This window comes from Cuculus canorus, chromosome 2, assembly GCF_017976375.1.
Source record: "Cuculus canorus isolate bCucCan1 chromosome 2, bCucCan1.pri, whole genome shotgun sequence".
NCBI lineage: Eukaryota > Metazoa > Chordata > Aves > Cuculiformes > Cuculidae > Cuculus > Cuculus canorus.
In genome coordinates, this window is record NC_071402.1 from 61,670,192 (window position 1) to 61,698,075 (window position 27,884).

At 38.3% G+C, this 27,884-nt stretch overlaps 1 protein-coding gene across 1 annotated transcript; it reads left to right on the plus strand.

Moving 5' to 3' along the window:
- C2H18orf63 (chromosome 2 C18orf63 homolog) lies at positions 1-27,884 on the plus strand. The gene is made up of 14 exons (XM_054059414.1): positions 1-134; positions 772-850; positions 2,194-2,250; positions 3,510-3,621; positions 4,812-4,853; positions 6,617-6,693; positions 15,324-15,433; positions 16,055-16,151; positions 16,239-16,324; positions 16,870-17,047; positions 18,195-19,265; positions 20,236-20,352; positions 22,630-22,717; positions 26,140-27,884. Exons 1-13 carry the CDS (start codon positions 1-3, stop codon positions 22,684-22,686), a joined length of 2,217 nt encoding a protein of 738 aa, XP_053915389.1. The 3' UTR covers positions 22,687-22,717; positions 26,140-27,884.

A 27,884-nucleotide genomic window follows, 5' to 3' on the forward strand; every position in this document is an offset into this window, starting at 1 on the left:
ATGAACGGCACCAGGCAGCAGTCTCTGTTCTTTGTCAGTCTGCCAGAGCTACAAAAACTCTGTGCCACTACAATTACACTGAATTCTCAGATACCAGAAACTGAGATAAGGAGCACACAGATAAAGATTTGCAGGTAAAGAATTCTGAGCATTGCTATTTTCAGAAGCTGTTGGTGGCTGTTATTAAAAGATTTTATTAGCAGTACTAGAATTAACTGTAATAAAACCAGCAAAGTTCTTATCAGTAGTAAACAGTATGAAATTGTTCAAAATAAGGGGTTTTTTTGATGGAGAACTGACTGACTGTTGCAGAAACCCCTCACATTTCTATTATGTTTTAAATGTCATCAGCTAAAACTAATAAATAGTTAAAATTAATCGATTCGCTTGCAAAGTGGGAATGCTTCAGGTGTATCTATCAGATTGCTTTATATAGGTTGAGACTGAGTGAAAAGAATACTCAGAAAGCATATGTATGTTCCTTAGTGTTCACCAAGGGTTATGTCGTTCCCTTTAATAGGAAAGGGAAGAAATGAGAAATTAGAGCAAGAGAAGCCTTCTGTTCATGTGCCAAAGGCGTGTAGCCTTTGTCTTACACCACTGTGGGTGGGTTAAGAACAAGTAACTTGGACTAGTCCAGTATATTATACTGAACCACTGGAAAGGGATTAAGAATGGAATGTAATGTGTTTGCAGAAGGTGAGGAAAATAAACTGAGAAAATCAAGTCGATAAATTTTGGTTTTACTTTTTTCTCTAACATCTTTTATAGGCAGTTATTATTCCTGCATCAAGACATCCTCTCTGCACCTGTTATTGGAACCCTAAGTCAAATTTCAGTTGTAATGGCGGTCAGTATCACTGTGTAAATAAGTATATGTAGTTATGTACTGTCATGGATGAGCAGAATGCATCTCACTTGAAAGAGAGAAGCAGCAATGTATTTTATTGAGGTAAAATAATAATTCGACTGAGTTCAGTAAGTCTAAAGGCAAGGTTCCTCCTACTAATTACTGTGTGGGAGAAACATAGAAAGAAAAATTGAGTTAGAACGACTCATAAAGAGACCGGAGACACAAAGAGTAAAGAGGACCCTCCCTTTGAGTCACAAGGTTCAGAGTGGAGCGCTTTGCTTTCTAAACTCCTTTTTGGAGCCTTAGTGCAGCTGGATCCAATCTTAGTCTCAGACTTGGTCAACAGTTCATGCCTAATGGAATTATCTATACAGTGGTTTTAGTATCTGAGTAGCTACATGAATTAGTATCGTTTCATAATATTAATTCAGTATGCTATCAGTCACTTACCGAGGATCTGCTGCAGGTAAGGGATCTCACTGCCACGGGTAAGGAAAGGTCTCTTACTCTCAGGCAAGGAATTGCTAAAGTTGAGAGGCATCCCTGCTCAGGGGGAGAGACACCTGGAGTGCAAGCCAGCTGCCATTCAGGGAAAGCTCAAGTTGGACCCATCCTGATTGTAGTATTTATAGGTTCAAGTAGCTGACTGCTAGTCAATAGTGTAGACAAGACAGACATCTTCGTTTTAGCTCTGCTATCTTGTTCTGTTACTTTTATAATCTTCTATTTTGGGGTTTAGGAACCACCATTCAAAATATTTTTCATGACACCTTCACATGAGCGAGAGGCTTTCAAGCTCACCCCAGGGACGTAAGGCGTGTTGCTTCTTGGTCAGCCTGAACCAAAGTACGGCTAGCAGTCAACACATACATGCATGTTTCTCTAGGAAGTGTTTTATCTGAGGATCAAGGATAAGTAAAGTATATAATTTACAGCAAACTTTTACTTTTGTGCATTAATAATGTGGATGGCAGCTTATGTCTTCTACTCTTTTCATGAAATTGCCTTTTCAGTAGTGAACCTTTTGTGGAACAGAAGGGACTCAATTGGTAAGACGCCACTCAATTCACAATGAGAACAGAGTTCTGCAATTTCATTTTGGGCAGTGTTTTGCTTCCTTGTTAATATATCTTTAGCTGTAAATGAGATTACACTATGACAAAGGCCTGAACTAATTTTAGTTATCATTCTTCTCTAAAATACAGGATATGGTGTTTGCTTTAACTGTTCCTTAGCATGTTTGTCTTAGGCAAAGTCACTGTTGGACCAGAATTTAATTTATGACTTGCTAAAACAACCCTTAATTTCACACACTTTAATTTTTTTTTTATTAATTTTAGATACCATTTTACAAATCAGGAATATGTCAAGCCTATGCAGAGAAACAAGGTGCCACCGTAAGTGCTGAAAGATGTCACAGTTCAATTAAGATTGTTACACTTTTCTGCAATTGCCATTGCCAGAGATGAGTATTTTCATGAGGCATGTAATTTGCAGTACAAAAGCCAAGTTTCATGGCTGCAGTGAGTTCCTGATCCTGTTCAGGGGTTTTGGGTTTTGACCTCGAGGCATTGACAGATCTGCCCTTTAGGCAAAGAACTGCAGCTCCTGTGCTGGTGCCACCCCCTCTGTGGGTGCCCTATACATTCCGTAGGTGTGGGTGTTCCAACAGCAACACAAAAATATAGAGAAGACATGGAACCCATTAGCTTAACAGCTGGTACATTTTTAGACCGTTATGCATATGCTTTACTGTCTTCTAGTATGTGATGTTTGTGAGGTTTATGAATGTGTGTGTGGATTCACTAAAACTGCTGCATCAAAAGGCTGATGGTAATCAAAGGCAGTAGCTCTCATGATTCATTTGTACAGCCAGTTAAGTGTCTTTTTCTTCATTCCAAGAAGTGTAAATGTGTATCTGGGCTAGTAAGGCATATACTGTTCAAATATGTTTACCTCACAAAACTGCTTTATGTTGATATGTGTAACCGAACCATTGTTGTTAGATTTTCCAACACCAGTTGATTAGTAGTACAAATTACATTTACTAACCATGATCTGCAAGCATTTCCTTGTAGGATCCTGTTAGAAAATTGCCCTTGGAGGCATGTTAGTTAACTTTCTGACCCATTGTAATTAGTTTCTTTTTCTTGACTAATACTGACTGTTAATAGAAGGCTGTGCAGGATAGTCAAGCAGTCAGGCAAGTAGTACTGCTGGGTGAAGAAAGCTACATTTATCAATTGTATGTGTGACTGCAATAAGATGTCCCTGGTCCTAAGCCTGACAGCAAAGTTAATACATGTAAATTTTGGATGTTGTGCCTATTGTCTGGAAAGAGATGCATATCATGTGAATTACTCCATGTAGTCAAATTAATTTTTCCTCAAGTCTGTTATAAGCCCTGTGAAGACATTAAATGAATTGTAATGCACCTTACTTTGATGATGCATGAAATCTAACTGCCTACATGAAATATCGTGCTGACTTCCTCTTGTACCTAAGTAAATGAAAAGTAAAGATGTGTAACATAGAGTAGGGTTTGGCTCCAAGATGCAATAGCAGTATCTTTGATTAACTTTTGACTGAAAACTTTTTAAAAAGAATCTGTTAAATTATTAGTAATGTATTTTTCGTTTCTCACTAATGTCATTAGCTGGAAGCACCACAAGCAGTCAGTCCAGCCATTCTCCAAACTTGTATCTCCTACACACTTACAGCCAGGCTTGCACCTAGATGGAACAAGGCTGGTCATCTCTTGGTGCAAGGTATTTGACTCACATGGGCCAGGGATCAAGCATTTAGTTTTCCCTTCTTTCATGCTTTATTTTCCATAATTTATTTCCCATCCATTGTTATTTCATTCATTATATTCAATTATTTCATTCATTTATCCTATGTTTTTTTTCTTTGATGGCATTTTTATTGTTGCTTTATCTAAGTTTAATGATTGAAGTTAACAACTGAGTGGGCATATCATTCACTTTTTCATCTTCCTCCTAATCTTTGTAATAGATCAAATAATTATTTCAACTGAATGCAACATACCAAATTAATAATTTCCAAACCGAGTACTGTTGGACAATAAATGTTTTATAAAAATTTGGCTTGTTTTTCAGATTCATGTTTTCGTCAGTGGCACTTCTGCACATGGCTTGCATGCTTTTCTATTACAAAAGTGTTCTAATCTCAGACCATTTCCCTCTACCAAGCTTTGTCTTTTTAGATGGTAGTTTCTTGCCTGATGTCTCTCTACTAATTTCTGCGTAGGACAAATGTGAATTACCAAAGTATGGAAAACTAGATGTGTTTCAAATACTGTGATGTGCTCTTATTGGGTAGAGCAATTGTACAGACGTTTCCAAATATACACTGGGAAGAGCATGTATATTATTATCATATTTCCAGCCGCAATACTAACAGTAACTTGTGTTCGGTATCTTCAAAATATATAGCTCTCTGAATTAAATCAATATATTCAGGAAGAGCAGCTGAAAGTAGAAGGCTAGATGGTGTCTGATATGAAACTGCTATCAGTGAAAGACATCGACTAACAGCAATGTAATCCTGGTCCATACAGCTTGTCTAATCATGTATGTTGCTAAAGCTGGGCAAAACTGATCATAGATGGTGCAAGTATGTTCTAATACTATACAGATTTGGTTTTGAAACTAAGAAATGTGTTAATTCCTAGTCAATTCAAAATAGTTCTGTGTATAAATTCCTTATCAGAAGGAAATCAGTGATGTATAAATTGCTGTCTACACTAGTATACCTTCATATATCTTTCCTTTTTTAGATAAGTTGTTAATGAATTGGTAAAATGTTAATTGGTAGAGGGTTTTTTCTGTCCTCAAAAGGAACAAACTCAGACAATACTGTGGGATTTCTCCTTTTTTTTGTGCTTATAGACATTAGATGTATGGTTTAGAAAATAATCTCTGTTTCATTTATTAAGGAAAAGATTTTTTGTCTTGTTCAGGAAGACAAAATGCTGTTGGTAAGTACAATATTCTGTTCATGGTAAAGTTGTGAGAATAGTTAAATGCTTTCATATTATCCTAATCTTTGTATTACCAAAACAATGTATTCTTATTTTTCGTTTTGAAGTAACCTCTTTGCAAATTCAGTTGATGGCAGATGATGCTTTGTATACAGTGGTTGTCAGCTCAACTGCATCTTTGAAAAATTACCCACAGAAAAGCTATTTTTCCTACTATTAATCTACAGCCATAGATTGAAATTTACCGTCTAAAACTTACAATTATAACAATTAAATGCACTTGCCTCAAATTATGAGTCTTGCAAGTGATGTGAAGTTCTGTAATAATAAATAGGTAAATGGGCTAAATTGACTGTCCTGTGTCTACTAGGTTTGCTGTTCGCAGAAGTTAAGTCACAAAGCATGCTGCTTAGCTATTGCAAAGATTACAAAGTAATAGTTTTATTCCAATATAAAAGCTAAAGATAGCATTTGGGGGTGCCACTTGCCATCCAGAGGGACCTTGACAGGCTTGAGAGGAGGGCCTGTGCAAACCTCATGAAGTTCAACAAGGCCAAGTGCAGGATCCTACAGCTGGATTGGGGCAGTTCCAAGCACAATTATGGGCTGAACGAAGAATAGATTGAGAGCAGTCCTGCAGAGAAGGACTTGGGGGTGCTTGTGGATAAGAAGCTCAACATGAGCCAGCAATGTGCGGTTGTAGCTGAGAAAGCCAGTAGTACGCAGGGTTACATCAGAAGAAGCGTGAACATCAGGCTGAAGGGTGTGGTTCTACACTGCTCTCATAAGATCTTCCCTGGAGTATTACATTCAGTTCTGGAGTCCTCAGCAAAGGAAGGACACGTATTTGTTAGTGTGAGTCCAGAGGAGGGCCACAAACATGATCAGAGGGCTGGAGCCTTCTCCCATAGGAAGACAGGCTGAGACGGCTCGGCTTGTTCAGCCTAGAGAAGAGAAGGCTCCAAGACCTTATAGAAGCCTTCCAGTACTTAAAGGGGGCCTACAGGAAAGGTGGGCAGGGGTTCTTTATCAGGGAGTGTATTGACAGGATGAGGGATAGTGGTTTTAAGTTGAAAGAGGAGAGATTTAGGTTAGATGTTAGGAATAGATGTTTTCCTGTGAGAGTGGTGAGGCACTGGAACAGCTTGCCCAGAGAAGTTGTGGATGCCTTGTCCCTGGAGGCATTCAAGGCCAGTTTGGATGTGGCTTTGAGCAACCTGATCTCGTGGGAGGTGTTCCTGCCCATGGCAGGGGGTTGGAACTGGATGATCTTGAATCTTCCAATTAAATGGTTAAATCTTCCAATTTAAACCATTCTATGATTCTACATATTGAAGCCTAAAATTATAACATGGGCATTTGTTGAGGAGCATAATACATTCAGTCCCTGTGCTAGCTGAGAGCTGGGTGGATGTTCTGGGAATGTGTCAATAAATGCTTGCTTTGCTCATATAGTCATTCCTATTGACCACTTCTGGATGCATGATACTAGGCTAGGTGACTTAGTGCAGCCAATAGTTATAAGAATTGTATTTGCCGTGAAAATGGGTGTTTGTGTATCAAGAATATGAGTAACAAGCACCAGCTGCATGGACAGCCGTGTAAAAATGCAATTAATTTTCATGCTAAGGAAGTCTAGCCTTTTTATTTTCAGATGCAGCTTTTTGACTTAACAATTACACTAAATAAACATTTGGTTTAGCTTTCTAACAAATGAGTCATAGTTTGAAACAAGGATTTCTGCTTTGTTTTTGTTTTAGTTGTAGACCTCAATGTATCAGAAAGACAGCTCTGCATCAGCATGGAGGCTTGCTCAATTCGGTTGCCACCCCCTGAGGTATAAATAGCTATATTTTCAATGCTAGCATTTGTCATTAATCTTTATCTTCTTCTCTGTTAGATGACTTGCAATTACCATGATGGGGACAGAAGTGCTTATTTCTGATTATATTAAGACAGTAGTCATATTCTTTGAGTGTCTGCATCTGTTATAAGTGCATAACATCCACATTATATCTATATTGACGCATTCTAGCAGGCATTGTTAAACTAAGATTCTAGAGTAATTAAAAGGCCTTTCAAAAATGCTAACAGAATATAGTAGTGAAGTGTCTTCATGATCCTACATTTCCTTCTAGCAGTGTTTTCTAGAAGGCATTTACTCTCTCACTGTAATGCAGGGATGGTCTTGAATATAATCTTAAAATTGAAGCTACAGGTAAGTTATCAGCACTATGTTTAAAGTCCCTGTATATAATTGTTCTGAAATCTGCTTAATTTTCTATGCACCATCCAAAACACTGGTCCAGCCTGGACTATGCTTGTAAGCATATTTATAAATTGTTTAAGAAATCGCGGTTGAGGTTGAAAAATTACCATCCTTTGTGACAGCCATGCCATCTTTGTTGAGTATGTCCATAAATACAGGGATATATTTGTCGGGCTAGCTGGTTTCTTCCAAAATAAGTATTTCTGATCCAAGCTCTTCTTTTTTAGAATAAAAGAATAAGACTTCTTCTGTGACCTAGTTGAACAGCATAAACATTAAAGCTATCTATAGGAACCCAATTCCAAAATGACACAAAGCAATGATGGAAGCAATCATAATGTGGCTTCATTATCAGTTTGATCATTTTAATGCTTTTCTACAACAGAAATGGCCAGATTTTCTTGTCAGTGAGTAAATGTGAACCCTAGTAGGCCATATGTAGAGAAAATGTTTCTCAAAGGTCTGTGTTTGATTAACCCTGCAGTCAAATGAGGGGATTGAGGCACAGAGTCCTGAACTTGTATTAACAGAATACCCTTTATTGCAAAAACAGGCTGCTTTTATACAACTCTTCTAAATTTCAAAAAACATGGTGTTATCTGATTGGTTACAAACAACTATCCCCACGCTCAAACTTCAAAATAAGTGGTCAACAGGTAAACTGATCATTCGCTATTCACGCGCAGTCCCAATTCCTCCTTTGGGCATCAGAAGGCTACAGTTGTCTCTTTTGCTCTTCTGTTGATGGTACTTTCCGTAGGTAATGGTGTTAATTGGAACTTTATCCCACCGCTTAAATACTTCAGTAACTGCTTGTAATTCAACAAGTTGTGGTGATCCAGTGGTAACCACTACATGTGATTTCAACTTGTTATTTTCCTGCCATGTCATAGCTGCTTTTCCTGATTTTCAGCTTCCATCTGTAAAAATTGTCAGCCCGCTTACTGCTGTGGCACTACACTTAGATTTTTTTCTCTAGGCACTCTTGTTGCAAAAAGGTTATAAACCGATGGCCTGGATGATGATGAATTTTAATTTATCCACTAAAATTCACCAAGGCCACTTGTAATTCTAAACTATTCTACACTAATAGGTGTGGATATTTTTTCCAAAAACCTTGTAAGGCTTGGTTGACATAAAGTTGACACATTGTTGGGGAAATTTTCCCCTTGTAACACTACCCATTGATATCTCTGTACCGGTCCTTGCCTATTTATAGTTGGTACTTCTGGATCAATAGGTATTGTAAAAAAACAATCCTTTAAGTCAATAGCTAGAATGTTCCAGTCTCTATAAATAATTGTAGGTGATGGTAATCCTGGTTGTAAAGGTCCCATGTCTTCCATAACTTCATTAATCCATCACAAATCATGTAACAACCTCCATTTTCCTGATTTTTCGAAATCACGAACACCTGAGTGTTCCAAGAACTTGTTGAAGGTTGTATGTGTCCAGCTTGTAGTTGTTCCTGTACCAACTGCTATAAGATGGCAACCTGTTCTGTCATCAGTGGCCACTGACCTACCCAAACTGGTGTGTCCGTTTTCCATTTCAGTGACCTACCCAAACTGGTGTGTCCGTTTTCCATTTCAGTTTGAGTATCGGTTGCCCATCAGTGGCCATTACTAAAAAGTTTGATGACAGGGTACATCCCATTTATCCTAAAATATCTCTGCCTAAGAGATTCATAGGAACTGGAGCCACATAAGGTCTAGTAAGACGGTTAAGTCCGTCCACTGTTTGAATTGTCACCATATGCTTGCTTTGTTTAGTTGTTGTATTTCCTCCAACTCCGACACCTACCAAAGTACCTTGAGGGCTAATCGTAGGTCAGTCTGGAGGCCAGTGCTTTTCTGCGATTACTGTAACATCCGCTCCGGTATCCACTAACATAGTTATGGATATCATTTGATTTCCCAAACTCATCCGTACTATCAGATGAGGTCTCGGTTTTTGGATTTCTAAGGCCCACGTTATTGCTTTCTCTTGACCTGTAGATCCAAAGCTGCCATTTCGCCTCTCTTTATTCTCTGCTCGCGGTACTGCATTATAAAATGGAACGAGCTGTGCCAAATGAGTTCGCGCTAGAATGGAAACAGGGGGGCTAGGTGTCCATACCATTGCCCTTATCTGTCCCGTATAATCAGCATCAATAATTGCTGGTAAAACAAAAATTCTTTGTAACGTTACACTAGAGCGCTCCAACAACAGAGCGCTAAGCCCACGACCTAAAGGTCCATGTGCATTGACTGACACCGTGTGGACAGAAGTAGTTACTAAAGTTATTGCTTCAGTCGTTATGACATCCATTCCAGCGCTTCCACTAATTTTTGCTGTGAATTTGTCCAAACATCCTGGTTGTTGTCCTCTATTAATTGCGGTCCACTCATTACATTCAGGGGCATTTGTGTCCTCACATGGCCCTGACCCGCGCTGCGCTTCCAGTTTCCCTGTGCTTGGAGGATGGGCTTGCCATCTTTGTCATAACGCGATTGACATTGATTTGCATAATAACACCCTTTCTGGCATTTGGGACATACACCTGGTATATATGTGTTTGGTGGTCTCACTTGCTTTCCTGCAGCAGAACCCATTTGATCCATGGCACACTGAAAACTAAGATTTCACACCTATATATATATATATATATATAGGTGTGAAATACACCAAAATATAATCCTATAAGATTTCACTGAGGCTCCTAGAGGTCTCATGGCTGCAGCAAAGGCTCCTGTCAACATCACTTGTTGCTGCTTGAGAGAGCCTACTTGATTTGCTGTTACTACCATTTCCACCAGCGTTGTGTTTTGTGGCAATGCGACTAAGACCTTTTTACAGTCTGTGTTTGCATTTTCAGTGGCCAACTTTTAATAGCAATGACTCTTGTGCCTCAAGGTGTTCAACTTGTTTTTCTATTGCCTCACATAATCAGTCTATAAATGTCATGTAAGGTTCTGAGTTTCCTTGTTTTATTAATGTAAACGACACCGGCTTCTTTCCTGACTCTGGCAGTGTGTGAGTGTCGGTATTAGCATTTAGCCTTCAAAAATCAACTGTAAGGTGCCGCTTTCCGTTAGGCTTTTTCACTGGCCGTACAGGGGATTTGAAAGGAGAATGAGTATTTATCACAACTCCCTGTTCTTTCATCTCCTGCATAATGGGTTTGATACCCTCCTTAGTTCCCAAAGGAAAGGGGTACTGCTCGACATTAGTGATCTTGCTAAACAGTCGTGGTGGAGCTTCTTGCAACAATCTGATGTGCAGTTGGGGTATCTCGAAAGACCAGAGTAGTCCTTCTGTATCCTCCCACTGTTTTCCCTTAAGAACATCTATCCCTAGCAAATTAAAAGGAATATCACCGATCACCATTATAGTAATCGAACTCTCTTCCCCCGGCAGAGTTAATTTTACCGGAGCGAACTTCATGATCTCTGTTGATCCCAAAGCATTTAGGACGGATAGTTTTCGTTTTAAGGGAGAAATTCCACACCTTCTAGCATCCTCCTCAGTCAGGGCAGAAATCTGTGCACCAGTATCAATTAAAAAAGTCACTGGTGCACGCTTAAGTCCCACAATAGCTGTTATTAACATATATCCCTTTTCTGTTTCAGTGAGCTGTCGAATATAAATCCATTCTCCATTTCCCCACTCACCACTAGGAAATGGAGATTCTAGTTTCCCTGCTCTGGGGAAAAAGTTTGCTTTAATGCCTTATCTGTGCTGTCAGGAAAAGGGGGGACTGTAGCTGTGATGGGTGCATTTTCTTTCACAGAAGAAAAGGAATGTGGTCTCGACACACGCCACTGGGTTACCAGTGAGCTCAATTTACCTAACGGTAAACCGTTCATCAAATCCTTGGGAATTCCCTTTTTAAGCCCCAAGCGCCACCAATGAAGTCGGGCTGAAATGGATTTAGACTGTGACTGATCGACTTCTGCAATTTTGCTGGGATGAGGGAATGCATTTTTAACTCCTACATTGCAGATGCCCTTCGGCCTTTCTTCCAAAGGCTTCACAAGACAGTATTCCTACTGTAAACAATTAATTCTTGTGCTACCTCCCCCCATGTCCAGACTTTAGGTCTAGCGTGTGGTCTGTTCCCTAACAGGCCTGATGCTGGTGTTGAAAAGTCAGAGGAATTTGCGTAAGAGTCTGTAATGGTACTGCCTGCATTTCTGCTATTATCACCTCTGTGCATAAACCCCTCCGACCTCTCCACAGGACCCATTGATGCTATGGTCCTCTGGAGACTTATCCCCGTGGATTTAAGTGTCTCGGGAAGTCCCCTTATCAATGGAGTCATAATTTCAGGATTAACAGGCAACATCATTGGTGATTCACATCTGGGGATTAATTTTCTCTCATGTATCATTTGTAGGCACGCAGCTTTGTGTACACTTTCCAGTAGTTGGTCAGCTGTGCCTATTATTGCCAAGGGGTCTCCCCTATCCAGAGGGTTTAACCCTCCAGCCCAGTAAGCAGCACACTGAGTTAAGGACCATGGGGCCCGGTGATCGCCTGTTGTTAAGAAAACTCCGTGGCCCCAATAACCCTTGGCCTCCTTTTCACTCAACTGAATTTGGTCACCCCCAGTTAAAGACACATGCCACACATATTCTGTATCAGATTCTTTGATAAGACACCTGTATTCCTTTTTCAACTTGGCCATTTCAGTGGCAGAATAACCTTGGTGGTTATGTGTGAGTCTGTATCTTCATCATAAAGATAAGAACATTCCGTTTTGATTAAGGGTCTTAAGTGAGGGGGATTTTAATCAAGTTTTCCCATTTCTTCCAATTCCTTTTGTGGGTATATCGGGCTAATTTGATGGATAACCTTTTCCTTAGATCCCGATGAAACCGTATCCTTTCAATTACTGCTCTGTAAATTAGTGGCACTGATAACACCATTTACTTCAAAGGCAACCCTTAATGAATGGTTTTCTCTTTCCTGGTGCTCTAATTCCCTTTCCAAATTGGAAATTGTTATTTGGTGACAATGTACCAAGGCTTCTAAGGATTCTATGATTTGTTCTTCCTCACTACACTGCCTAAGACGGTCTCTAATGGCTGCAACCAAGCTGGCACCTAAAACAGAGCAGACTATCGCCCTGTTTTTAGCTGGTAGTAAAAACTTAACCTTAGCCTCATTCTGCAATAAAGAAATTCAGTCCATTATACTCTGCAAACTTTTCCAGTTCTCTCGAGCCCAATCTTCCCCAATGGGAGACGGTCGAGCACCATATTTGGCTAAAAATGCAAAAAACAAATCTCTATCATTAATCAGTTGAGAATCTCTATTCTCCTGTTCCTCAGTCATCATTTATCTTATCCTGACTCAAAACCAAAACAACCTCAGGGACAACAGCAAAACCAACTCAAATCTACTTGAGAAAGTTAGATATTTGCCAACGGCCACCCTTACCCTTTCTCAAGTGTCACAAAAAATAAAAAAATTAACTCCCCTTTTTTGCACTCTAAGTTCTAATAGCTGTAATCCTAACAGAGTCCTCTAAAAAATGAGTTTGGGGGGCTTTTTACCCCTCTGACTCTATCAGGATCCTGTCCGTGACTCCAATTTATGTCATGGTCCACTCGTAAGTGGATGCGTGATGATTCTTTTCAGCTATGATCTCGGAGTGCAAAAAGAAAGCAAAGTAATAATTCAACGAGTAAAGGGAGTTAAATCACAGTAACTTTGGAACCTTATTAATTGTGCCCGTGAAGCGGCTTGTGATAGAAAAAGAGAGAGAGAGAGAATATGAAAAAGGATGGGGAGAAAAGGGAAGGAAAAAGGGGGTTATAGCTACCACCACGGGTCCACCGACATCCGGCGTCTCTGGGGTCCTGGTCCAGAGGGGGTTCCTCTGCTTCTGTCTTCGATCGATGTGATCTCACGGTGGGGAAGGTCTTCAAAGTTCAGCTGCTCCAGAGCTGTCTTTTATGTTAGTTCATACACTTGATTCCTCCTTGCGACCCACCTTTGTCCCACCTCAGTCCTGTGGAGGCATGCCAAACTCCACCTGGCAGGTCACACATGCCAAGAGAGGAGTGCCTGAGGTGTGGTCAGCTTTGGAGGCAGGTATTCTCCCCTTGTGCATGCGCTCCTCCTGGCAGCAGTGGTCAATTTTGGGGTCCCTGATGAAGGCTAGTAGTCATCATCACCTTGCACTTCGGATGAACTTGTCCTTGCGCATGCTGTGTTGGGGTATGGGTCTGTCATCTCATCGTCAATCTTCCTGCTTCGCTTTGTGGATCTTTCACAATTGTAGTTAGCAGGGAGCGTTTGGGTCTGTAGTTTTGCTTTGCTTCATGGATCTTTTACAATAGTAGAGGTTTAGGGACAGGTACAAAGCATTTGTCCTGTACCAATCTGGATAGGTACAAGGCATACCAGCTTCGGCCGTTACTGCAAGGCCTGCACCTGTGGTTTAGCACCTGATGGGAAATGTTGAGACAGAAATCGATCCTTTGACCGACCCTCACACAGTGTCAAAAAGGCTCTTAAGGCTAAACGTGCAGAATCTCTTAAAATCTCTGGATCCATTCAAGCTTGCAGCTCACGGGTAGCAAATGAACCCATTCCCATTAGGTGTTGTACTCCCACTCCGGCACGCAGGTGACCGACCGGTCTGCCTACATTGTCTATGACTGCCACCTCACAAAGTTCATACCATTTTTCTCTCCATGACGGCTTCTGGGTCTGTGGTAAAATCAGAGAAGCCAACTGATGGCAATCATACTGAGTCACCAATTGTCCACACAGCACATTCGCTAACAACGTTTGTGTGTAAGGGGCCTGTAAACCATTTTGCATCACTGCTTTTCTTACTTCTTTTATCAAGTCCCAATGAAATGCCTGATATTGTCCCGGCTGACCTGGCTGTACGATCACCAGAAAGGCTAGTTGTACATTTTTCCCTTCTTTCAGTCCATCCATTTATACCTTCCTCCATCCTTCCCTTATCACACTTCGACTAAGTCGCCCTGCTTGCTCTCCATCACTGTCGCTATCCTGTTCCCCAAGTCATATCTTCCTTCAATCTTTCTCCTTTTTCTTCATTCGCCTTCTTGAGGACAACAAGGAGGTTTTTAAAGCAACAGTTTTTTCACTATCAGAACCATCAATCTCGTTCCTTCCTCGTTCCTGCTCAATGTCAGTCTCATCTGTTTGGGCCATCTGTCAGTCATCTGTCCGTCTCATCTGTTTGGGCCAAGTCTCATACTTGTTTGGCCATTTCCTGCCTGTCTGACTCTCCTGACGAGTCCATATCTGTGGACCAAGACCTTTGAACTGCCTCCGCTACTCCCTCCTCAGAACGCATTTCTTTTAAAGTCTCAAAGACTAAACGCCACGTAGTCATAACACGCATAGCATTTTCATCACCTTTGGAGGCATGTTCAAAAGGCAGATTACCAGCTTCTTTCCAAGTCTCAACATCAAAAACATGCGGCCATTCTGTGGGCAAATTCTTATTCTTCAACCACGCTAATAATAATTCTAGCATATACTTGTCATGCTAAATTTCTCGTTTCTTTAAAATATGTATTGTTTGCTTCTTCAAGGTTGCTCAAGGGCATTCTTCATTGCTCGGCCAATTCTTTGTGTGCTGCCCATGCAGCAGCGTGGCAGTGGCCAGAGCAGGAGGGGGCTGCCGTTTGGCTGCAGGAGCTGGGTAGCCCCACGCTCCATGCACCGGCGCCAAGGGAAAAACTCCCCACAGTCAAATATTTTCATGTTGTGAAAATGTGTGGTGTTTTCTGACTTCTCACACAGTGAAACTATATATCCTATTAATTTTGTTGCTTGGATCTTTGCACTTAATGCACAAGGCAGCATTGCTAGCCACTACTAACATTACTAAGCTGCTATGCTTGGGTTTCTGATTTGCACTTTAAAAAATCTGCATGAAAGTGGGACACTTCATAGTTTGAGAAATTCTTTCTATGCTCTTACTAAAACACTTGAAGTTTGAACCTTTAAACCTTGTACTTGCATAACTTCTGAAAGTAGTGTAGACTCTAGCACAAGTGTGTAATTTGATAATGGGAATATCTTCTGAAATAGTCTGTAAGGGCTGACAGAAGAATAATAACGGATAAGCTTCAGTGTATTGTGATACACAGTTATTTTTGAAAATGTTAATTTTGTACTCCTGTAGAAATATTTGCATATAACATTTTTTTTTCTGTTTTAAGCTGGCAGACTTCGATATTTCAGCAAACACCTTAAAGCTATTTGACAGCAATGAAAATGCAGTTATTCAGCAGCATTCCATATTAAGTAACTGGTGCTATGTTTTGCCAAGGTAAGTGTCTGTTTACATTTCAGTAGAAACAAACATTTCCTGGAATGTTTGCCATACAAATTTTGAATGTTATACCAGTGATAAGAACACTTCTGTTTCACAGTATGGTTTGCATTCAGGAATCTTTCTTTTTTACTTCTATGGTCTTGGTGTGATGGAAAATGGGAAAAATTAATCAGTGAGTCATGAATTGCATATTTAATTATTATTTCAATTTTAGTAATCTCTCCACTGCTTCTGTGATGTGCAAGAGCATTCATTTTAGCAGAAAGTGTAAATTTAAAGACAAACCTTTGTCATAAACAATCTCTGTGATTTTCATTATAAAAGTATGCGAAGTAACAATATATTTGCTTTTGTTCTACATTTACTGGTAGTGAGTATTACGGGCGAGACATTAAACGTGTAGGTGCCAAGTTCTTTTCCATGCTTCAGGAAGTATTGCTATTGTTGTGCCATAAACTTATGAGCTAAAGGTGTTATTCCTCAAAACATAAAGATAATCCATAAATACATTCAATGCCGAAAAATAAGATTTACCTTTTTCCTCGAAAGTCCAGTGTATTTTTAGCTGAGTTTTATGACACCCTTTCTAAACATCCCTTCTTCACCTATGCTCAGCATGAAAATGGGTCAGATCATAAACATCAGCCACATAATTCCTCCAGAATCTCCTTTCCGTTCATATAAAGAACTTCAGATGCACTGGAAGAATCTGGTAAGAAACAATATATGCTGCTTGTGCTTTTCCCTCCTTTTTTTGTACCTATTGAGTTTGTAATACACATCTGTGATTTTTTTTAAGTATGGATATATTCTTCCAGAAGATCTTGAAGAGTTGCAAATATACTTCAGTGTTTACTTCAGACCCATAGGGGAAAGGTTCTTTACGTATCCTTTTGGAATATTTTTGTTGCATTTCCTCTACTACACCTCTAGAGAAGATCTAAACTTTCATTTTTGAATGTGCCACATTTTCTTCTTCCATGCTTTCACAGAAGTCAGTGGAGAACTGTTTCACTAGATAAATTGGAACAAAATACTTAGTGAAATCTCTTTGTCCTAGGTCAAATAGATCAGTTTGCTTCACAGCAAACTGTAAACATGATAATGCCGCTCTAAATGGTGGTGTAAAAGGAGGAATTAAATTCCTGTAAAAATATGGCCAACAAAGATTTGCTTTAAAGAGAATTTTCTTGCTAGGAACAGACTAGACTAGACTAAGGATTACGTGTATTAAGTAATCTTTAATATGGCAGATTAGTATGGTATAATCATGTAACTTTGTAAGCTTAAAACCTTTAAGAGTGCAGATGCTTTTTTTTGACTTTTTTTGAGAAAGCTTTAGACATGTTCTTAGTTTCTTTTCAATAAAGATGACTCATAATTATAGAAATGTAAAGAAACTTGTTATGTATGCCTGAGCACTTATTCAGGTATCCTTTAAGTTGCATTCGAAGTCAGCCAGTGCAGTATTTCCCTAGAACAGATTCAGAAAGCGTGTTAAACTCTTTTCTTTCTGACATGAAGCACGTTCTTTCACATCTATGTGGATTTCCTGTAAAGGTGACGAGTAAAGCACTTTATGCTACACAGGAACTCTCCAGGGCTCCGGTGCGTGTAAGGGTTTTTGTAAATATAATACTAGCATGTACCTTGCTCATGGTATGAAGTGATCTTTATCATATTCAGAACACAGTAACAGCATAAAATTATGCTTTTCGCAACAAACAACATTTAATCGTGTCAGTTTCAATTAAATGTGTAAAAATATTACTTTGCTATTTGCCATGTGGCGGTGTTCACATCACAAATGCATTAAAAATTTAACTTAGTGTTAATTAGTTGCTATCAATATTTGCAATTCCATAGACAGTTGTATTATCTTACAGTTGGATATCGAGAACTTTCTCACACCTCTTCCATAATAATAATGCTAATAAACAACAACATCATTAACAAAGTAACTATTATTGCTATTACTATTACTGTTACCATTTATTTTAAAAGAACAAACCAAGAGAAATATAAAATTCTGTGGCCTTAATGCATCTAAAAACACTCAAACTGTATAAGATTTACTCCATGGCCGGTGATAGAAAGGATGCAAGCAATCAAAACTCCTTTAATTTGAGGTTGTGACAAAGACTGAAACTCAAATTTCTTTGGTAGTAGTGTGTGAAAGAAGAAATAAAGTAATCAGTTCTGAACAAAGCACAGTGACAGAAATTGCAGTGATTCTAAAATACTGTAATCCTCTTTCAGAAAGCAGTTCCTGTTTATGTCTCTTCACTGATCAAAGCAAGAATGGCTCCTCTTTATCATCTGCAGTTTTTATAGACATCCGAACTGTCTTTTTGCTCAGAATACAGATGCTTTTAGATGTCTTAAGAGATGAGGAGCCCTGTCAGTCAAACTCTCTGTACACTCCCTCAAAAGGGTTAGGCATTACCCAGCTGGAAAGAACTAAACTAAGATAATGACTGTAATTTGAGTCTTTCCTTCTGAGAAATACAGTATTCCAGCATAGTTTACAAACAAAGAACTGTAGGGGAGATGTAAAAAAATCTTCACTTATAGAGACAACGAAATATTGTTTAGAAATGTAGTTCATTTTAATTCAAAACAGGAAAAATGAAGATTGAATATTGTGATGTATATTAGGTAGATATCATATAGCACTGTATTTGGTGGCACTGCCAAATTTCTAAATCCATTTAATTCAATTTCATTCAATTTAGCAACTCTTGTTGTATTGCAGGAAATACACTCTAAGCATATGAAACTGGCAGGTGAGATTGTTTCCATAGTATCTCTAACACAGACTCCTCCAAGTAAACAGACTTGCAGTGGAATTTCTTCACCGTGCAGTATGGAAAACAGCCGCTGGATGGAGCGTTTGATCAAAGAGCCAGGAACACACAATTTTTTGAGTAGCCTTAAGGGTACAGAAAAGGTTAGCATTGAAGCAACTGAGAAATCAATGAATAATAGGCAAACACCAGGAGTACCAGCGTTACCAGTTGTGGAGTCTTTAGGAGTGGCTGTAAATTCAACTTTTAAACTCACCCCACAAAAAGTCAACAAAATTATACCAATTTTCAAAGGAAAGTTGATGCAAATGAATGGAAAGACCGCAAATCAAATGAATGGGAAGAAAAGAGAAAATATTGAAAGACATTCACCAACAAAACCTGTGGGTATTTCTTCTTCTGTACTGACTGTGTGCAAAACCAGCATAACTCAGGTTTGCAGACCCGTTCAAAATACGTCAGTCAAAAGTCCTACTCATAGCAGCCTCTTTCAGGCAACGCACATGAAAACATACGCAAAACGTGGTATACCTGTATTTCGATGGAAAACAGCATGTAGTGCACAGATGACAAATTCTGATTTTTCTGATAGCTCAGCTTCAGGTGGGAATTCAAGTGAAGTCCATCACAAAAAGGCAAATTCTCCTTCCTTTCTTAAGAATGTTGGGTCAGTGCTTCAAAAATCAAACATCAGTCTGAGTCTGAATACATATGCATCTCCTTCTTCCAGTGCAAGAAAGGGGAAAAAGTTTGCAAGTCAAAATACCATGCAAGATCTTGAGAAACAACACCAGTCAAAGAAATCTTTGCAGCTTTGTAAATTAGACAATGAAATGACAAATTTTGGGTTATCACAGCAACAAAAAAAAAGATCAAATGCAGGAGCAGGGTTAAATATTCATGGATCTGTCTTAGATGATACAAAGCACATCGCCAAAAATGAAGAAAATAGAGCAGCATGCTATTCTAAGGACTGTATTGTTAAGACAACCAGGCATTCCAAATCTAACTTTGAACAGGTACGGTAAATAACAGGGCTCATTCTCACTGGTTCTCACAAATTTAGTATGTTTTAAAACAACATTAAGCAATAATGAACATCGCTTTCATTGTGTTCTACCATCATTCTCAATATAGTTTTGTTTTAAATTGCTTCCATATAAGTTAATGTTGTCAGCCACTGCTGCTTTTTTTCTGAAAGGGAAGATGATCTACTGTGTTGTCTGAGAGATGCGCTTCTTTTATTTGGGACTTTTAAGGTGGGATAATTATTTTGCCTTTCTTTAAGACAGTTTATCAGTTTATCAAGATTTGTTCAAGGTTAATTTGGTGAAATTTTTTGGTGTTCAGTCTTGTCTTCATGTGAAACATATTAATGAACAGCTCCTGGAAGGAATCTCAAATCTCATGAGTTGCACAGTGCTGACCACAGTGCGTGTAAGTCATTGTGCTGTTGGACAAACATGCAAGTTTGGCAAATACAAGTTTAATTACAATTCCCCTAAAAGCACAAATTGCAAGAGGAAAAATTCCAACTGGGCATGAGGAAAAAAAGTCCTCAGAGTAAGAGTGGTTAAGTATTGGAACAAGTTGCTCAGAGAGGTTGTAGAGTTGCTGCCCTTCCAGATCCTCAAAAACTTGATTGAATGAAGCCAAACCCAACGTGCTTTAACTGTGAAGGTAGCCGTTTTGAGTAAAAGTTATGATTGAATGACCTCTAGAGGTCACTTTACAACCTACATTTTCTGATTCTGTCTGCATTTCAATAAAATAAATAGCTGAATTGATTTCAGTGCAATTTTTATGAGGATGATATCCCACAGATTGGGCACATGGATGAAATGTGTTGTGCTTTTTTCACCTATAAAATGTAATTTGGTAGGTTATTTGAAGTCTGTGTTATGAGGTACCTTTTAAAAAGTAGGTAATTTTAACAAGTTTATATTTGGTGTTTTTCACTAATGAAGATATAAATTTCTATACTTTCAGATGATTACAGGGAATGAGCATCTGACATGTGAAACCCTGACCTCAAAATTGCCTTCCTCAATGAAGGAGAGCAACATGGAAGCATCTGTAAAGAAAGCCTGTGCCAAAAGAAGACAGGTAACCCCACACCTCCACACCGCCCCCCGACACACACACACAGATTAATCCAGTTTACAAGGACCTAAATTGAGAGATAAAAATGAGTTTTTTCTCCATTTTAGCATATTTCAGTTAAAACAGGGAAACCACGAAGTCTTATTGAGACCACTGGATAAAATTAACCTGAAGTGTTGGTTATGTTACTGTTACTTCAAGCGTGCATTTAAAATATTTATCTCCTGCAAAAGATACTACTAAAATGAAAATGTTTAATGGTGTTACTTAATGTAAATATGTTTCTGGAGCAGATTTTTTAATTCTGTCTTCTGTAACTATGGGCATTCTCATTGCCTCATCTTAAGTGCTTGAATTCAGCAGTGTTCTGTAGAAATGAGTTCCAAAAGGCTGTTCCTAATTAATTCTGGGTTTTTAAAAGGTATATTCTTACTTACAAGGTTTTTTTAATACCTTTTCCTCTGGATTCTGCTCTAATGATAATAGTGGGTACTTTTAAAATCCTCTTCAAAATATTTTTTCACGATTCTTAAATATTGCCTTCACCTGCCTCTGGACTGCACTGCTGTTTCTAAATATCATTTCTTTAAAACTCAGTTCTTTAAAACTCAGCTCTTTAAAACTCAGCTGTACCTTCTGACTCCTTCTCCTTACAACCACATTCTTAATGTTTTTACTACCTAGAGATTAGGTGGATTAATAAGAACAGATCCCAAGTCTCCCAGTGCTCAGTACATCTATTTTCTTAAACAGATATGTATTATTTGTGGTAATAGCCAACTGAATACACTGTGAAATAGTTCTGCAAGTAAACTAGAAGGACTAAAAAGTCGCATGCACTGAATTCCCATTTCAACAAAGTTCCTTTTCCTTTTATATTTCATCGCAACCATGTGACCATTTGAGGTCTCATTACCCACGCTCAATCTGAAATGCCCTTGCTTAGTCACAATATGCCATACATGAACTTGTCATGTCAAATGTATTCATTAACTGCTGATTAAGAACTCAAGGGTAGATCTTCCCCTTAATTTCCATTTTTAACATATTTTATATATCAGCTTTTTGTTTTGTTATGTTTTCAAAGCCAAATACAAGACAACTTTATGATATTTAATGGTAATTAAAAGAGCAGCCTGTGCTATCCATGCAGTTCAGAAGGGGCCAGCAGAGCAGCCTGAGGGGCCTGCTGCTGGAACACACTTATACCCTAGAGCTCAAGCTGCAGCAGGGAAGAGAGGAGTTGGTGTGGGAAACGTCAGCCCAGCTGCTCTGAGCTGGCCCCATCCAACTGCATCTGGGAAAGGCCCTTCCATGGGGCCACAACTAAATCACTAGTTACAGGCCTAACACAGCAATGCTATCGCCGTAGATTCAGGAGTCAGCCTCACGTAGAAGAAAAGAGAAACAGCAACTAAAAATAGCTGTGGCTGAAAGAATAGCAACCTGAGGTGTCATGTGCTGAAGAGAGACTTCTACCATGACATGAATTGAGAGCTGGAGTCCTTTGCCTACCACTGAGAATGACTCAGCCACGCCAGGGCTTGTGCGCATGGAGCTAGTTCTACTGCTTGGGCAGGCTGGATGAGCAGAGCTTGTAGCTGGTCTGGAAGTACTGCCCTGCCCTAATCATGAATCACAAGTGCCCCGTGCTGTTTCTCTCCCTCCAGGCAGGTTGCGAGTAACAAAGGTATCAGCCTGAGCCCTGCAAGCTGCTTGTGTAAATTGCAGCAAGTTCTCACTGTCTGCCTGTCACACTGCCAGTGCAGCATTGGCACTGCTGGAGTTACGTGAGGTGGATGTGCAGCTGCAGGGAAACCTCCACTGGAGGTTCAGGGGTAGGAGAGGGACTTGTCCATTAACTAGAGTAGGGATGGATGCTCTAGTGCTCATTCGTCTGATTCTCTCCAGACTGAAATGCAATGGTGCTGGTTTAGGACTATGCTGAATGTTTCTCTGAAGAGTAGGCCTTTGCCATTATCTCAAGTTTGGACAGTAAAAATGATTAGTTAGTTTTTAAAGTCTTGGCCGCCAGTGTGTAAAAGGGTATTTTCAAAATCGCTCTGGTTTTAATTATTTATCCACTTTACACATAAATAAGCTTTAAATTATATTTACATTGGAAAATAAAAAACTTTATTACTTCTCATATCATTCAACTAAACATTTAACTCAAAAACCACTTTTTAGTTGAGCTGTTAGCTTAGTGTTACTGCTTTGGTTGCTTTACTGGTTTTTGCCTCTTTTTTGTTTGCTTCTCTGTGGTTTTTTTGTTAACAGAAAGAAGAAGGTTATCCAAAGTCAAAGAGAGCCAAAAGGAGTAAGCTTTCAGTTTAGGATGTTCTGCGGTGCTGGATGAAGACTCTGGGTATGCTTATTACAGATTTTAAACATTTTTCTTTACTAAAATAATGATCATGGTAATGAAATCAGCTGTCTCCAAAGAAATCACTTTACAAAACAAGTGGCATCTAGAGCGAAATAATGAGGTAGCAGAAGCTAAGATTCCTGGGTTTACTGGACACCAGTAAATAAAGTTTTGCTTATTTTTGTGAAACAAGCAGTCTTAAACACAAAGGCATCTTGTACTTAATAGAACTTAGGATTTGGCTTAAATTTGTATTTTGATTGGTTCATTTTCTTTCAGACTAAGATAAACCTGTTTCTTGTGCTGCTGAGTTTCATTTGAATCTGAGCTGAAGTTAAAACCATAAACTATTAAAGTGAAGCTATGTGTACTGTTTAATATCATTACATGAAACGGGATGATTAAATGTTTTTGTGGTGCTAAGATATAATCCAAGGACGAAATGAAAATGTCATACAAAATGAAAACATTTATTTTTGCTACCAGGTAGTTCAGCCGACATCATGAGTGGTTGTCATTAACAGTCTTGCAGGACAAAACAAGCTTTTTCTTTTGATATTCCTTTGAATGTTAAGGATACATATAGGATATGAAAACAACCAGTTTTATTGACCTAATGTGTATCACAAGTTATCAGTAGTAAAAGATGCAGGAAGGCGTAGCCTATAGAGGTAAATGTTTCAGAGATAATTGGAAGTATATTTACTCAAAAGAAAATATTGATGTAAGCAAGATGATCGCAGTGACACAACAGCACGGAAACATATGTTATGCAAAATAAATAGAAAAACATAGCAATAAAGAAGCAATCTTTTAATCTGGCTTTTGGCTTCCACATAAGAGAACAAAGTGAGAGAGAACAAGGAGCCAAATGTGCATTTTATGTCAGTGATACACTTTATATCCTTCCTTTCTTTGTGTGGATAAATTTCCTTCAATGAACATATGTATCAGTTGTCTGCTTTCCCTAAAAAATGTCCATTGTATGGATGGAAGCTTTCCGTGTAGGACCTTCATACTTCTGTATTCAGCATATCCTGTTCCTGGGTCTAGCATTTAATCTCTTCCACTTCAAGCCAGGCAGGTTCAGGCATGGTCCTTCTTCAGATCTGTTCTAGCGATATGGCATACATATTTGTAGGTCTGAAGTCTGTGACTTTTACTGAGGATTTATGAACAGATATAGTGTCTAGGAGAATGGTCAGATTTAATTTTTTTTTTAACTTAAATAAAAAATATTTTTACTTTCTTATTTATAAATTTAATGCCGCAGGATCAAGTTGTTCATGGTAGGTGACGCTTAAACCCTGGAGAGAAAACAGTATCTTTCATAAAGTGTTTAAAATATGATTTGTGAGAATCTCATTGATGGGGGTTCTTTATTGGTGTGAATACAAAAAGAAAACTGGAGCTAAAATAACTCCTGCTATTGGATTGGTGGTTACAATTTTCATACCGAAAATCTTTTCTCTGGATTTCTTTATTATATATTACTAGACTTGCATCGAGGGTGCATGTTTTCATTTGAACATTTGAGAATTACTTTTAAGTTTTCAAATTTACTCTGCAGCAAGATTTATGGATGAGAAGGTCTTACAATGGAATTCAGTGATGTAGTCAACAGGAAGGACCTGGATCTGTAATTCATGACTATAAAAACATTTTTTACCACTGTCTTTCAAAAAGGGTCAGTTTTTATGACTAATATGGGCCAAGTTACACAGCCTCTTAACTTGTCCAGGAAATCACAGCATAGTCCTAATTTTCTTCTTTGTTTTGGTGGTCAGCATAGTGGGTATGTTAATAAAGCAATGTGAAGGAAGTGTTTAACATTTTAAGAAGTTGAACATTTGATTCTAATAATAAATCATTCTCATTCATTCTGGTTTTACCCATATGTAGAACCTCCCCCCCTCGCTCTCTGGGGAAGCATTTAGGCTTTTCTTCAGTATAAAAAGAGTAGCTAGATATTAAGCTTGAGTTTGAGATACCACCTTCCTGACCCTGTGTTTAGGGGTCTGGACTATGCTGGGTACATTGTTCTTTTTCAAGGCCATGTAGATTGGGCCAGGTTGCTGAGGGCCCAGTCCATGGGATGCGGGCAGGATATCTGCAGCTGAGTGAGGTTTGTAGGGTCTATTGGGTATTTCTGCTCAATTTTCATTGAACTTACTAGGAGTTTTGACATTTAACATGCACGTAGACAGCTAAATATAGGTGGTCTGCAACTGGAGCTCAAAACCATCCCAGCATCAGATTTGAATACTTATTCAGTTTAAATAAGGACCTGTGTGGTTACAGAGTTTTCAGAAGAGGATTATCGGTTCTTTTTAAGCTATTTTATATTTACAGTCAAATTAAAAACAAAGTTTCCACTCTTAGCCCTTTTACTAACGCAAGTCATCCTATAGTTTTTCAAGGTCAAAAACTACTGTGGAAGGGAAGTTTGGCTTCTAAGACCAATTAGAAGAGCAGACCTTCCAAAGGAGATCATATGCTAATACCAAAAAAAAAAAAAAAATATTTAAAAGAAGGACTTGCATTATATGAAGACTGGTTTTGGAACAGACATATTCCAAACAGCAGTGCTGAAGTTTCCAAGCCTTTTCCACTGATTTGCATAACTCTCCCTGTTGCTCTGCTCCTGTGTTTTTATGGGATACTGACCTTTGATGTTAGTTGCCAGATTTCATTTACCATATCAGAAACTACAAATTCATTACATGCAGTAATAAAGGTATTATTTTACATGAAAGTAATTGTTGCCATTACTGTAAGGATATTGTATGAACACAAGAATAAGGCAAGGATTCCACAGTACTGGAATTAAGCAAATATTCTCAACAGTTTCCCATATAAGGGCTAGAGATCTATTGGACTGTTTCTTCTAAAAGGTGGATTGCCCCAAGCCAACATTTAGGAATTTCTCTTCTAATTAGAAGGCCATGGTACAGAAATTTCAACAAAGCTATTTTTCAAATACTTTCTTGATGTGAGATATTAGGCTAAAATTATACCTTTTAATATATTGCATAAATATAATAGCTTGAGCTGGTTTTACGAAGAAATAGTTTTCACTTAAATTTGAAGATATTTGCATGGAAATTGTATGTTGTAAGAATATTCTGAAAACATTTAGCCTTTCAATGGAAATGCAATTTATTTTATAATGGGGGAAGAATAGTTTCCTAATCAAACACAGTAGCAGAAATAACCTTTGGACTGTGTACATGAGCAGGTTGTTGGTATCTAAATACTTGAGACATGCTCAAAAAAATGGATGCTATCATAACATTATTGTTATTACCCTATCCGTTTGTCATTGCTGCAGGATTGTTCCAGGTTAGGGTGGAATGCATGGTTCACCATTTTAAAATGTCAAAAAAGAGTTTCTTAAGATTCTGTCTCTTACTTTCTTGTAGAGCTAAGAATGTGGTTTGGCTGCCTGATCTCAGCTGGTTAAGAAAGTGTGAATAGATTTCCGCAATCAAAGTTCCTTTTCCCAGCACCACAACTGTAATATGTAGTATGTAATATTTTGAGGGCTTTCAATTTAAAACCTGACCTATAAGGAAGGATAAAGCTGTACCTGATACCATTGATTTATCAAGGAGAGAATTCTTTCTTGTTCTGTGTAAAAATGTGAATGTTTAATGCCCTAAATCCAAACTTTGTGAACAGAATGCAAATACTAATGTGGAAATACAGCAACTTCTGTCTGCATGTTAACCATACAGTTGTGAGTTGTCTTTTCGTTTCTTCTGTCATCTAAGCTTTCTACATGTTCTTCTTCATTAAGGTTCCCAAGAGGGCATAACATACTTGAGGATGTCTGAGTTTTGTGAATTTTACTGTTTATTTCATGTGAGTGGTATCTGTTGCTGGATGAAAAACTGAGGTTTAAATACATACAGTCAAGGAAATCCATGCATCAACAACTTTTTGAGACAGTTTATGTTAAGACTCTTAAAATTCGAAAATTTAGCTCATTGCTCAGGTTTTGAATCACATTATGTCTGCCTTTTCCTTGCTTGCATGGTTAGTCATTCTCCCAAGTTATTTTGAAGTTTTGAATCTGTCTTTTAATGAGATAATTATATTTAATTCTTTGCTACAATGCCTAAGCCTTTGTTTTGTCAGTAAAACATTCCTAAATAATTTTTCCCTGTCAAATCAAATGGTTGGAAAAGAAACGGTACACTTTTTCTTGGGGAATAATCTGAACACTGGATTTGAGTCGAGCTTCTTTAATTCTTGTTATAATTTTTAATGAATTTCTATTTTCAGAAATGAAACTGCTCCGTAAAAGATTTAAGTCTAATTGATAATTCCGTTCTTCAGCAATTCATGCAGAATGTGTACAGCTGCCCTTTGAATAATTTTATCAGCATAAATGTCTTTTCAATGACCTACTTGAAAATGTAGTTGCAAATATATACATATATATGATCGTTGAGCCATAATAGCTGTTTAAGCGAATATTATTTTGTCACTTGGAAAATAAGAATCAAATATCCCACAAGCTCCTGAGCCAGTGTGACTGGAAGTTAACACTTGCTTTGGATATGCATTTGCAAAACTTTTTTCCTGAAAGAGTTGGTACAATTGAATTTTACGTGCTTTATGAAAACCTTTTCAAGTTGATATTTCCATAGGTGTGTTTTAATTTACCTCTTTTTTTCAAAGCAAGATTTTGCCCTACTACAAAGGCAGCTTAAGTATTGTTTGTGGTTTTTTTTCTTGAATAGTGACTGTTAACATAGCTCTAATTTAATGGTGTCAGTGTTTAAAATGAAGTGGGTGCTTCATTAACATGTAGTTTTCTTATATGTAATACAAAAAATACAGAACTACACAAATATTGCAAAATTAAAACAATATGGTCAGCAAGAAATAAAATTATAGTTACATTTTGTCTGGAAATGGATACACAAAACTACTTTTCAAATGTTGTGGATTAGTTGTCCTTTTGTAGGTTTGACTATATGTAATTTATCTTCTTGTCTTACAATATGAAAACGCCTGTAGAGCAGTTGCATTTGAACTATGTTATATAAATTAGAACTTCACCACATGTATTTCCTACTGTTGCTTTTTTAAATGCTGCCGGTTGACAACGCTTGCCTTGTATTATAACAGAAATAATTTTGCATTATTCTTGCATTTT

Coding starts and splice junctions, on each gene's coding strand:
- C2H18orf63 (XM_054059414.1), top strand. CDS start 1: ATGAACGGCACCAGGCAGCAGTCTCTGTTCTTTGTCAGTCTGCCAGAG. Junction 135..771: donor ACACAGATAAAGATTTGCAG/GTAAAGAATTCT, acceptor CATCTTTTATAG/GCAGTTATTATTCCTGCATC. Junction 4,854..6,616: donor AGGAAGACAAAATGCTGTTG/GTAAGTACAATA, acceptor TTTTTGTTTTAG/TTGTAGACCTCAATGTATCA.